The 13,126-nt window shown below is 45.4% G+C and overlaps 1 protein-coding gene across 1 annotated transcript; it reads right to left on the reverse strand.

Moving 5' to 3' along the window:
* Positions 1 to 4,712: 4,712 nt before the first annotated feature.
* Positions 4,713 to 5,063, reverse strand: LOC133764789 (developmental pluripotency-associated 5 protein-like). The gene has a single exon (XM_062198469.1). It carries the CDS (start codon positions 5,061 to 5,063, stop codon positions 4,713 to 4,715), a length of 351 nt encoding a protein of 116 aa, XP_062054453.1.
* Positions 5,064 to 13,126: the final 8,063 nt, after the last annotated feature.

The raw sequence follows: 13,126 nt of genomic DNA on the forward strand, positions 1-13,126 counted from the left end.
CCTCTTGGGTGAGGTATTTGTTTAGTTTATTCCCCCGTTTGAAAATCAGATTGCTTGTGTTCTCATTGTTGAGTGTCAAGAGTTTTTGGCATATTTAGGATCACAGAATTCTGACAGAGTTGTCTCTTTCTGTCAGTCTGTATCTTGACTTCTTATTCTCTTGACATAGTTATTTTTACATCTCTGCTATAAATCTGAAATTTCATCATTTGTCTATGCCAAAGTGGGGAAAAGGGAAAAATAATTGAGGATTTAGTTTAATATTGTCTTGGTTGATGGAGACATTATTATCTTTTGTTTGACAGTCAATGACATGCCCATCATTTTTCTTACCCTCAGATTGGACGACAAGAAGATGTTATGCTTTCACAGTGCCAACATCTTTGTGCCTGGTCCCACACTATCCATTTTTATCTGGCCAGACCACCAGTGGGCCAAAACTTGTGTCAGTAAGAGCTACAATGAGGGCTTCTCTCTCCTACAATCCCTTTGACTTCCATGGCATCTGCTAACTACCACAAGTGAGTCCACACATGTACAGATACAGGGATGTAGAATTGACACACTAAAGAGGCAAGTTGCACTGTACTTGTCAGTCTCTCAACTAACCATTCATTCATTCAGTGGATGAAAGACTTCCTTGGAGTGTCAACTGAGAGAGAGGGAGGAAAGGAGAGGGCTTGAGAGAGCCAGCAAGCCTTGTGAAAATGCCCGTCGTTTGCACTGGGGCTCCCTGGGGAACCTGTGGAGGTAAGCTCTTTATGCAAAAAGACAAGGATCTTAGCCATCTGGCAACACAAGGCCTTGGACTTTGGCTCTGACTTGGGTCTATACTCCGGCTAAGCCCAGGAAAACAGCTGAGGGGAATTTCCATCATGAGCTGCATGAACTTGAAGTGGGGAGGGTGGAGACTCAGGGCACATCTTCTGGGTGACTTTGAGAAGCAGAGGAAATGGCAAGTTCTCTGAGAGTGAAGTGAAGAGACCTTGGGAGGACAGATTCCGAATGTCAAGGAAAGAGACCGAACGTAGCTCTCCTAGGGAGCCTGTCCGTTCCTCCTGCCTGCTCCACTTGTCCCTAAGACTCATCTTGCCTTTTAACTCTTCAGTATGAAGTCCCAGGTCCTGTGTATCTTGTTCCAGTTTATCTTTCTCTCTTTTAAAAAGACTTTGTTTATTTTAAAGGCAGAGAGGTAGATAAAGAGAGAAAGGAGAATCTTCCATCCACTTGTTCACTCCCCACATGGCCACACAGCCAGGTTTGGGCCAGGCTGAAGTCAGGAACCATGGTCTCCATTCAGGTCTCCTACATGGGTAGCAGGGGCCCAGGCATGTGTGCCATCCTCTGCTGCCTTCCCAGGTGCATTAGCAGGAAGCTGCACCAGAAGTGGAGCAGCCAGGACTTGAAACTGAACTGCCATACGATGCCAGCATCACAACCTCCTCAACGCACTGCACCACAGCACTGCCTCCACCCACCACCCAGTGTATCCTTCAACCACACCACATCACCTTGTGTCCTCACCATCTTCCTAACATGCATGAGACCTTCCTTTTCTGGCCCCTTTCTTCTGCATTGGCCTTTAACCCTATTGGTGTCTTTCTTTTCCCCCTAATTTCACCTAAAGGGAATCAAAGAAAACAGGCACACAAGAAAAAGAAGGATGAATCCTATATTCCTGCGTAGTATTTGGAAAATCACTTTAAACATGCATAGCTGTACAGAAGCTGGGAGAGGTGTTGTGAATTCATTGCTGCCTGCCTTTAGGCAGAGACTCAGTGAAACCATTGCTAGGAACAGCCAGTTTTCAGAAAATGTGTTTGAGAAATTTTCAGTAATATGCGGTTTTGATAGAGGGCACTTATGTGTTGGTTAAGGACACAGACTCTGGTGATCCAATTCCAGCATCACGGTTTGCAGACTGTGTGCAAATGGTGTGACCAGCTAGCTTACCGTCCTGCATCTCGGTTTCCTCCTATGGGGATCCAGACAGCATTCACTCCTTAAGATAGAAGTGAGGGCTGAATAAGTTAATACATGTAAAATGCTTTCTATTTACCAGCACAATAGAACTTAGAATATTAGTAAGATTATACATCATGTAAGTGTTTGTATTCTTCTTCTTTTTTTTTAATTTATGTTTTTGACAGGCAGAGTGGACAGTGAGAGAGAGACACAGAGAGAAAGGTCTTCCTTTGCTGTTGGTTCACCCTCCAATGGCCGCCACAGCAGGCGTGCTGCGGCTGGCGCACCGCGCTGATCCGAAGGCAGGAGCCAGTTGCTTATCCTGGTCTCCCATGGGGTGCAGGGCCCAAACACTTGGGCCATCCTCCACTGCACTCCTGGGCCACAGCAGAGAGCTGGCCTGGAAGAGGGGCAACCAGGACAGGATCCGGCACCCCGACCGGTACTAGAACCCGGTGTGTCAGCACCGCTAGGTGGAGGATTAGCCTATTGAGCCACGGTGCCGGCCTGTATTCTTCTTTTTAATAAACATATAATAATTTTACATATTTGTTGGGTACTGTGTGATATTTCAATATGAGTATACCATCTGCAATAAATAATGCAATTAGCATTTCTCTATCCTTAGCCTTTCTTTATGTTCAGAGCATTTGAGCTCCTCTCTTCTAGTTCTTCTCAAGTATATAGCAGATTAATGTGAATTATATTCACCCTACTGTGTTACATAACACAGACTCTTATTCCTCCTGTTCTACTCCCTTCTGTTTTGAAGTCACCTTTTATGGCTTCCATGTATGGACAGAGAACATGTGGTGTTTGTCTTTATGTACCTGGCTTACATCACTTAACTTAATGTCCTCCAATTCTGTCCATTTTGCTGCAAATGACAGGATTTCATTTCATTGCTTTTTGCTATTTTGCTTGAGAAGCTGACCATTGGCTTTCCAATGGAAAATGCTGTTCAGGTTCATGACACTCCTTGATAGGGTGGTGAGTGGAAAGGGAAGAGATGGAAGGGACCTTTGAAGAGAAAGTCAAAATAGTCCTAAATTTTGAAGTCTGGTGTTCAGTCCAAGGACTGATACCGAAGGCTTGTGCAGACATCATCGTGTTTCTCGGAGTCTCCATCTCCTTCCATCATCCATGCAAAGCTATTTTCTTGCTGCAAACTGCAGCTCAGGTCTGTCTTTTTGTAGCAGGAACTTGTCAGCATTGAAATGAAAAATTTTATCACTATTTCTAATTTTTCTCGATGTCTCAGTCATTGAAGGTTTCAAATTCAGGGCCATTTGGGTGTCATCAAAACATCAGGTTTAAAGAAGAAAGATGATGAATCGTGAATGTTTATGAGGAAGCAGTAGCAATTATAATGATGCTAATGAAGAGTGAAGTGAAGAGATTGGCCTTAGGGATGCTTCCCCTGAGCCTAGGATGGGGGAAGAAAGTGCCCCAGTGGACTTGGGCATTACCGTTGTACCAAGACGGATGGAGCTTCTTATCCTACAATCCCTCTAGATTCATTATTTTTTTAGAAATATGTCTTATGGAACCAGGTTTGCAAGTTTTACATTGAGTGAACAGCGATTTCTTATGTTAAGTTATTTCAGCTGAAGAATGGAGAACTGTTGAAATAAATGACTGGAGAATTCGAATTGCATTCATTCTTGACATTGGAACTGACAAATAGCTTCATTTCCCCACTGAAATGGAAGGACTATTACTCTGAGACACAGGAGGGTTTGAGGGAGAGGGGGTGTCCGCATTTTATTTTACTGTAACTCTCCTAGGTGCTATGAGAGAGCAAAATAAAATGCTCTTCTGAAATCCTACTTTGGTCCATCCCTTGCCTTATTTTCCAGGTTTGAGTGGAAATAAAGCCAATTAAAACACTGATTTATAACCATGATAACAACTGATTATCATGGCCAGAGCTTGGAGTTTGCAGGTAGGACAGAGCTGGTGGATGGTGACAGTGACGTGAGAACTCAGCGTCCTGATGGGTGGAACTGGAGCACCTGCCAGTCTGAACCCTGCCTGCTGGGTGCTGGGCACCTCTGAAGAGGACTTCTCTCTGCTGGAGACTGGCTTCCTGGATCTGGATGAGGCTTCTGCCCAGATCCCTGGAAAGTGTCCCTCTGCAAACTGTAAATTTCTGGAAGACATTTTCTCATTATTGGATGCCTCTCACCCCCTGCCAGCAAGGATGACTGCAAGTAGAGATGCACTGAGCATGGTGTCTCCAGCAAAGCCTTGAACACAGCAAGGCATATGGAAACCACAAGCTTGTGAGCTGCTGGGCTCCACTGGAGTGTTGGAGAAGCCTAATCCTTCTGATGGTATCCTAGAGGAAATAGGACACGGCTGCTTCTGCTCTAACATCATGCCTCCTTGCCCTTGAAGTCCTTGATCTCCTCATCTCCTCACCTGGTCTCCTCAAACTTGCCAGAGATCTGCACATCTAACAGACTTTATGAATTGTAACTGACCTAGTTCCACACTGGCAAACAGCCACCCCACTAACTCGGCTGAGTTAATGCTGATTACTAATTTTTTTTATTTATTCTTTTTTTTTTTCATTTTCATAAGCAACTTTGGAATAAGATTTATGCCAGCACTCAGGGCAAAGACCCCAAAACAGCCCATTTCTCAATTAGGCAGGAGCAGGGCTTAAGCCATGCCTGAGTCACTGCAGCTCTGATCCCAACCTAATCTCTACATCCTGGTCCCACACTGGCTGGAAGCTGGCCTCACTTCATCCAAGGGCCTAGTTTGAGAGCACCCATAGCTTCCTCAAGTTTGAGCATCCCACGCTCCTGGCGCTGGCGGTGCCACTCAGCCATGGACTGGAGCATCCACTTGGGCTGGAGCTTATACATGTAGGAGCCGTAAACCACCAATTTGGTGAGGTCCGAAGATTCCAGAACCTTCAGCTCAAGCATGGCCTTGCTCACTTCCTCAATGTTAGGGATTCGAGAACCGTCTGGGCCAAACATGGCTTCCAGCAGCCGCGTCTGTACCTGCTGCACCTCGGGATCTTTCAGGTCTTCCGGAACCTTCACCCACAGAGGAATGTCCTTGCGTTTGGGAAGCATTCCCATCTTGCCTCTCGGGGTCCGACAGCAGGCCTAACAACCAATGCTGATTACTAATTTATAAATTCCTGATGAAAGGGCCTGCAAAACCCTGGCATTGTCCATATAGAAATCCCAGATTTCTTCTTCATGCCTTCTCAGCATCACTGGCCTTTTATAATCTGGCTCCCTGCCAGGAAACCCTCTGTGCAGTATGTGGTGATCTGCACAGCCATAAGTGTGATGACTGTGGGGATTTGGGCCACTTTCAAGTTGTGAGCTATAAGATCTAGGATCAAGGTTGGAGAAGGAGGGCCAGACCCTGAGAGCTGAAATCCGAGCTGAGGCAGAATTTAGTCCTGATCAGAGGGCATAATACAGTCAAAGGCTTCCAGAACCCTCTCTTTCACATGAAGCCTTCTGTGGACTTGTAAGTGTGGCCAGTTTACCTAAGCAAAGCTGTTTCTCAGGCCAACATACCACAGTCCATCAATGTAATCAGTGCTGGTTATTTGAAGACACTGTAGAATCTTACTGGGAGCTTCACCCTCCCCTGATCTCATTACACAGAAAAATGATCAATGGTTGTAGCTATGCCCAGGCTGACCCTTTGCATATCCATGCTCATCCTGATGTTTCTTGGTGGAATTCCTTTATCTGTCTATGCCTCACTTGAAAGGTCATGCGTTTCCCTACTATCACTTACTGGAAGAGAATCAGGAGTCTGATGGCTGAAGAAAGAACAGGTAAGGAAAAAGAGAACTGCCCAAGTCTGGGGACCAAATAGAGCTTTGCAAACATGCATTTGTTCTAGATAGCCCTGGGCTGTGAGCCAGACCACCAAGACAGTGAGCTGTCAAACACCAGGTATTGAAATTATGCAATCAGTGTGTGTCTGAGTCAATTTTGATCTGTAAGTATTTGACACAGGTTACTTAAAGGGGACGAAGGTTTATTTTGGCTTATGGTTTTGGAGATTGCCCACCTAAGATTGGGAGTGCCCCAGAGGTTCAGCTGTCTGGAGGTGCTGAAAGTTGGTGATCATGGGGCAGGTGCAGAGGAAAGATCACATGACAAGCCAGGAAGCATAGAGTGTGACTAAGCCCGACACAACTTTTATAACCAATCATCTCATGAGAACTACCTTCAAAGGGCATGCTCCCAAAGGCCTAAGGACCTCCCAGTTAGACCACTTCCAAAACAGCAAAATTGGATCAGTTCTCCACCCTCTTAGTCTCCACCAACCTAAGACTCTGGGGTTTAAATGTCTGCATGAGATGGGAGCCAAATCCTGTTCAAACTATGGCTTCCTTAAACATCATGTCCTTCTCAGTATAATGTACAATCATTCCATTCTCCTACCATTCCCCAGTCTTGTCCAAGATTATTTCAAAAGTCCGAAGTCTCATCTGAGACTCAAGTCAAACTCCCTTTGCTTGAGCCCCTGTAAAAATCAATAAGTTACATATGGCCAAGATACAATGAGGGACAGGCATAGTGTATGTTTCCATTCCAAAGGAAGAGGAAGATAGTAGGAAGGATCAATTAGACCAAAGCAAGGCCAATAACTAGCAGGGAAAGCATTAAATCCCATCCTGGGTTTCCTGTGCTAAGGGCTGAGCTCCTAATGGCTTGGATAACTCTGCTGCTATAGCTTTGCTGGTCACAACCCACGCCTTGGTTCCCACAGATTGGAGTGTCAGCTCTGCAGTTCCACTAGGCCTTTCCCTGGCGAGGACCCTGCAGCAGCTCAGATCCCACATTTCTGTTTGGCGTTGTTCTAGGGGGAGCTCTCAGGGACTTTAATCCCTGTGAAGGGTCTCTATTTGGCCCCTCAGGTTGTCTAGGATACCTCCTTTTTAAAATAAGATTGATTGATTCATTTAAAAGTCAGGATTACAGAGAGAGGGAGAGGGAAAGGGAGAATGGGAGGGGGAGGAGAGGGAAAAGAGAGGGAAAGAGGGAGGGAAGAGAGGGAGAGATCTTCCATTGGTTGGGCCACTCTCCAGATGGCTGCAACATCCAGGGATGGGCCAGGCCAAAGCCAGGAGCAGGAACTTCATCTGGATCTCCCATGTGGGTGGCTGGGGCCCGCATACTTGGACCATCTTCTGCTGCTTTTTCCAGACCATTAGTAGGGAGCTGGATTGGGAGTAGAGCAGTCAGGACACAAACCAGCACCCATATGGGATGCCAGCTTTGCAGGGGGTGACTTTACATGCTATGCCACAATGCTGGCCCCCAAGATACCATTTTTTAAAAAACATTTTTTAAAGATTTATTTTAAAGGTAAAGTGATAGAGGAATAGGGTGAGAGAGAGAGAGAGAGAGAGAGAGAGAGAATCTTCCTTCCACTGATTCATGCCTCAAATGACCTTAACAGCTGGAGCTGATTCAGGAAGAAGCCAGGGATCTGGAACGTTATCCAGATCTCCCACATAGGTGGCAGTCATCCAGGTATTTGGACCACCATCTGCCACCTTCCAAGGTTCATTAGTAGGGAGATGGTTCGGAAGTGGAGCAGCTGGGATTTGGACAGGTGCTCTGATACAGGATGATGTTGCTGCAAACAGAAGATTAACCTGCTGTGCCACAGTGCTAGCCCCTGTCTGAGAAAGCTTTTGGAACCTAGATGGAGGCCTCCATGCCTCTATAGCTCTGTTGGTCTCTTCCTACATGGCTGCACTCCGATGTTGGCCACAGATGGTTGCAGTCTTCCAAAGCTTCTATGGCATACTTGTTGCAAATGTCCTCAGCAAGCATTTCATGTTGCTGGTACCTCTTCCTTTCTGGAGTCTCCAGTTTGGCTCTGTTACCATAGATCCACAAGATATTTCTCCATCAGGGGAATCATGCAGAGCTGCAACCTAGCTGCAAAGCCAGCGTTACATGGATGACCCCATGGTCTACCATGAGCATGAGTTATACCTAGGCCTGCTTGAGCCATCCCTAGGGTACAGAAAACAGGGAAATGAGTCGTGGTGGAGTTTGTGGTAAGATCACTAAAAGTACCCTGAGGATTCACAAGGCAATTTTGCCCTTCCAGGCCTCTGGGCCTATGATAAGAGAGATGACCTTGAAGATCTCTGGGGTGCCTTTGCGTTCCTTCTCCAACTGCCTTGTTGATTAGCACATGGCTTCCTTTTATTTGTTCTAATACCTCAATTTCCGTCCCCCCAAAAAATGCTTCTGTCTTCCTTCCCTAGTCAGGTAGCAAATTTCCCAAATATTTTTACTCTGCACTTTTTTTTTCTCCTGATTCTTACTGTAAAACTTGCTAACAGCAGCCAATAGCACCCATGATGCAGCCTGAACACTCTGCCTACTTGAAATCTTAGACCAAACAAGCTAGTCTACCACCTTTAAGCCTGGCCTCCAACAAAGGCTCAGGACATGGACACAATAAAGACAGTGTTTGTTTGCACTGGGATAACCAGAATGGTCTTTAGTCCGACTCCCAGTAGAATCCTCATGTCCATTTGAGACCTCGTCGGGATAGCTTTCACCACTCACATTTATCTCAGCATTCTGGGCTTCTGTGCCCTCACCAGATTCATCCATAATGCTCTAAACTTTCTTTATTCTGCCCCTCCAGACTCCTATGACCTTTTCCTACACTCAATTCCAGATGTTCCCCCACATATCCAGGGATAGCTAATAGTATCGACTCCTTTACTTGGTGCCAATTTTCTGTATTAGTTGATTTTCATCACTGTAACTAAATAACACATTACCAGATGCTTTATGAAGGAAGGAGGTTTATCTTGGCCTATGGTTTTGAAGGTTCTCAGTGCAACATCAGATCGGCCCCATGGGTTAGATCATTTGGTGAGGCTGGAGGGTGGCAATTTTGGAGTCTGTGTGGAGCAAGGGTCACAAGGTGAACTAGGGAGCAGAGAGGGGCTAGGCTAGGCTCAGGTTGGCTTTTATAACCAACGCTCCCATGAGAACTACATTCCAAGGGCATGAACCCCCCCCCCCCACACACACACACCAAATACCTTACAAGGCCCATGGCTGAAATATCATGACTTCATCAAATCTCTACCCTCCCAGCACCATTAATCCAGGACTTCGGTATTTAAACATCTGCGTGAATTGGGGAACCAAATCATGTTCAGACTATAGCGATATCTTTTTAATGTTTGTTCTGTAATTAAAGGAGGCTCATTCAGGTGAATGCAAGAGTCATATAAAATGCATCCTACAGATGCACAGGGACTGGCATTGAGAAGGCACGAGGGTGCGGAGGAGCTGTAGGGGCTGGCCATTCTCTCCAGCTTGGTCTCCGGGACTCCATGATCTCTGTCAAAGCGGACGCTTTCCCCTTTGCCTCACACTACCTACCATCAAGTGAAGCTCTTCATGTTCTCTAGTGCAAATTTTTGAGAAAGACAGTCTGATGGGTTGGTCTAACTGCTGTTACTGCAGTTGGCTAGATTCGTCAAGCAGGCTACCTCGTCATCACCTGCGATCAGGTGACGCATGAGATGGCGATGCACGCAACTTGGAGACCTCAGGGAGAGCCTGCACCCACTGAGCAGCAGCGACAGATGTAGTGTGTCAAACACTGAGCCACTAGTTGAAGTATGCATCTACAGAACACTCTGATGTTTAGAGGTTTTGAAACACTTTTCATTTCCCAGGTGGGAATTATCTCTGCACTTTCCCTGATGTCACCACATGCAGCCATGTTCTTCATTATAGCAGTTCACGTCATGGCATTACATGGACCTGGTAGCTCTGCTAACCACAGAGCAAGCCTGCAAGCCACGCCACAAGATTAATGGGGCTGGCGCCGCTGCTCACTAGGCTAATCCTTCACCTGAGGCGCCAGCACTCTGGGTTCTAGTCCCTGTTGGGGCGGTTCTGTCCCGGTTCCTCCTCTTCTAGTCCAGCTCTCTGCTGTGGCCCGGAAATGCAGTGGAAGATGGCCCAAGTGCTTGGCTTTGGATCAGCACAGTGCACTGGCTGTAGCAGCCATTTGAGGGGTAAACCAACAGAAGGAAGACCTTTTTCTCTGTCTCTCTCTCACTGTTTAACTGCCTGTCAATTAAAAAAAAAAAAAAGACTAATGGGACTGCAGAAGGAATCTCTGTTTTCAAAGTATCCTGGATGGGAGATTTTAGTCCCCATTTAAAAATACTGTAAAAAAAAAGCCAAGTGTCCATGCAATTTGTCTCTAACAGCACAGAGATCCATAAGTCAAATCTGTAAATCAAAGTAATAAATTTATAATGGATTCAAATTTAACGTTGGTTCTGGACACAGAAGACAGCATCACTGAAATTCTTTTGTATTTGGTGATAGTAAGTTATCTGAAATTGGCTCGAGTTCTCCAACAGAAAAAATTCTATTGGATTTTAAAATGCCAAGACATTTTTCTAAATGTTCAGAGTTTTAAGGCCTGAGTCTTCGGGTCAGAGTCATTATAGAAAAAAAGAAAGCCAAGGCTGCTTGTGCCACAATGCTCAGGGTACCCAGGTATGGGGGGAAAAGCTTGCATTTTCATGTTCTGCCCAATAATTAGCAGTGGGTTAATTTTGAGGTTTCATAAATTAAGATTCTAAGGTTCTCTTCTGTGCCAGGGATCTATATTTGTGTTGCTTTACTCTCCTTAGCTAGAAACAGCTAGCGAATGCTTCACCAGAGCCACGAATTCCCACTGTCTACTTGCTATGCATACCCCGGAGTTCTTGCAGCAAGACAGGTTTCCCGTTGGAGGTGTAAATAATCTTGTTCATTTTATTGGGACTTTGGGAGAAAAGAGAAGCATTCAAGGGCAATGCCCACTTGTGGCCTGTCCTCTTGACCTCCCGCTTCCCATCCAAAGGGCCACCCTCATTCTGTTCAAGAACTCCATCTCTGCCTTGTATAACCTGGGTCTCAGAGTGTTTAGCGAAAGATTTTCAACAAAAGCCTTTTAAAATTATGCTTTTGTTGGGAGAATTGCAGGCTCTTTAGAAGAAAGACTGCAGAGAGAAAACTGATGAAAATGCTGAAAACTCGGCCTTATGCATTTATCCACAGAGGAGCTTTTAACTGAGCCATGCCGATTTAGCCGAACTGCAGAAACTGTTCAACTCCAGTCTGCAGGGAAAACCACAGGTAGATTTAGCAATGATTGATAAATCAAGTGGATAATTCTTCCTATTTTTTTTTAAATTTTGTTTTAATTGCATTTCCCTGTAAGTACATAGGATGGAAGTCTTATGCAGAGTTCAGACAAGGCATTTGATAGTTAGCAAACTAGTAAGAAATCCAGCAGGTATAGCATGGACTGAGAAAATACAGCAACACCCAGGAGGGCGCTCATGTTTAGGGAAAGGAAGCCTGGCCTAGCAGCTTTCCTTGCACCATAAGAGAGACCGACTCTGAAATGAGAACAATGCTGAGTACAATGTAGTGACTGCCATTCAGGTTTGTACATGCTCAGGGCACCTCCCTGCCACCCTTAATTCCTGTTAGTCTACAAAAGTAAAACCACTGAGACCCATCTCCAAAAGCTCATCAAGACGTAGAAGGCAGGGGGTGGCACTGTGGCACAGTGGGCTAAGCCATCACCTGCAATGCCAGAATTCCATATCAGAGTGCCAGGTTGAGTCCCTGTGGCTCCACTTCTGATCCAGCTCCCTGCTGTTGTGCCTGGAAAAGAGGCCAAGGTCTTGGGGCCCTGCCACCCACATGGGAAACCTGGACGGATTTCCAGTTCCTGGCTTTGTACAGACCCAACTTTGAAGCAGTAGCAGGAGGACTGTGACACGACCTTCTACTCCAAAATAGAAATGGAAGTTCTGTTGCAGTGTAGCCTCTGCCCTCTTTGATGCATTATTATTATTGTTTAAAACAACTTTAATGATATCTGATTGGCCTACAGTAAGCTGCACACTTAAATGTAAGACTATACCCATGAAACTGTCAGCACAGTAAAGATAATGAACAAGGCCAGCAACCCACACTTCCCTGTACCGCGTTGCAATCCCTCCCTCCTGACTCTCTCTGACCTCCTCATCCTCAGGCAGGCACTAATCTGCTCTCTAATTAGAGATGGCTTAGCATTTTCTATAAATTTCTAGAACTAGAATCATACACTATTCGTTCTTTTTCCTGTTTTCCATTTAGTACATTGTGTTGAGATTTCATCAGTGCTGCTGGATGTACCAAAAGTATATTCCTTTTTCTTTTCTTTTTTTTGAAAGATTTATTTATTTATTTGAAAGTCAGAGCTACACAGAGAAGGAAGGAGAGGCAGAGAGAGAGAGAGAGAGAGAGAGAGATCTTCCATCCACTGGTTAACTCCTCAATTGGCTGCAACGGCCAGAGCTGTGCCAATCCGAAGCCAGGAGCTAGGAGCTTCTTTTGAGTCTCCCATGTGGGTGCAGGGGCCCAAGAGCTTGGGCTTGGGCCATCCTTTACTGCTTTTCCAGGCAGAGAGCTGGATTGGAAATGGAGCAGCCGGGTCTCAAACCTGCACCCCTATGGGTTGCTCACACTCCAGGTGGTGGCTTTACCTGCGAGGCCACAGCGCTGGCCCCCATTCCTTATTGAGTAATATTCCATTGCATCTCTCCACCACCACTTGTTTATCCATTCACCTGCTGATGAGTGTGTAGATGTTCACTGTAACAAATAAGCTGTTACCTTTCCATCTGGAGCAGAGTTTGCATCAAGTTTTTGTATGATGCATGCTTTCATATTTTTTGGATATATAACTCAGAGTGGAACTTCAGAGTTATGAAATAGATGCAACCTTTCCAGCAACACCCAGACTCTTCCAAATGATCATAGCTTTATATATTCTCACCAGGAGTGCATGAGAGTTCCATTTGCTTCACAGCCTCACCAGCATTTTGGCGTGGTCAGTCACTTTAGTTAGAGACATTCTGATAGATATGTAGTAATGTGAGTTGATTTGCAATTCCACAGTGAGTGTTTCTATAAGTGTCCTCCCTGTGCCTATTCGTCACTCAAAGAGCACTTTTGGTGAAGTTCCTGCTCAGATCTTTTGCCCATTCTTTAAATTAACCTGCTTATAATTATTCATTTTTACTTCATTTATCACTTGAGTTTTATGAGTTATTTATACTGCA

The sequence above is a fragment of the Lepus europaeus genome, chromosome 7, assembly GCF_033115175.1.
Source record: "Lepus europaeus isolate LE1 chromosome 7, mLepTim1.pri, whole genome shotgun sequence".
NCBI classification, from domain to species: Eukaryota; Metazoa; Chordata; class Mammalia; order Lagomorpha; family Leporidae; genus Lepus; species Lepus europaeus.

Excerpts from the sequence above, each read along its gene's own strand:
- LOC133764789 (XM_062198469.1), bottom strand. The coding sequence starts at position 5,063 with ATGGGAATGCTTCCCAAACGCAAGGACATTCCTCTGTGGGTGAAGGTT.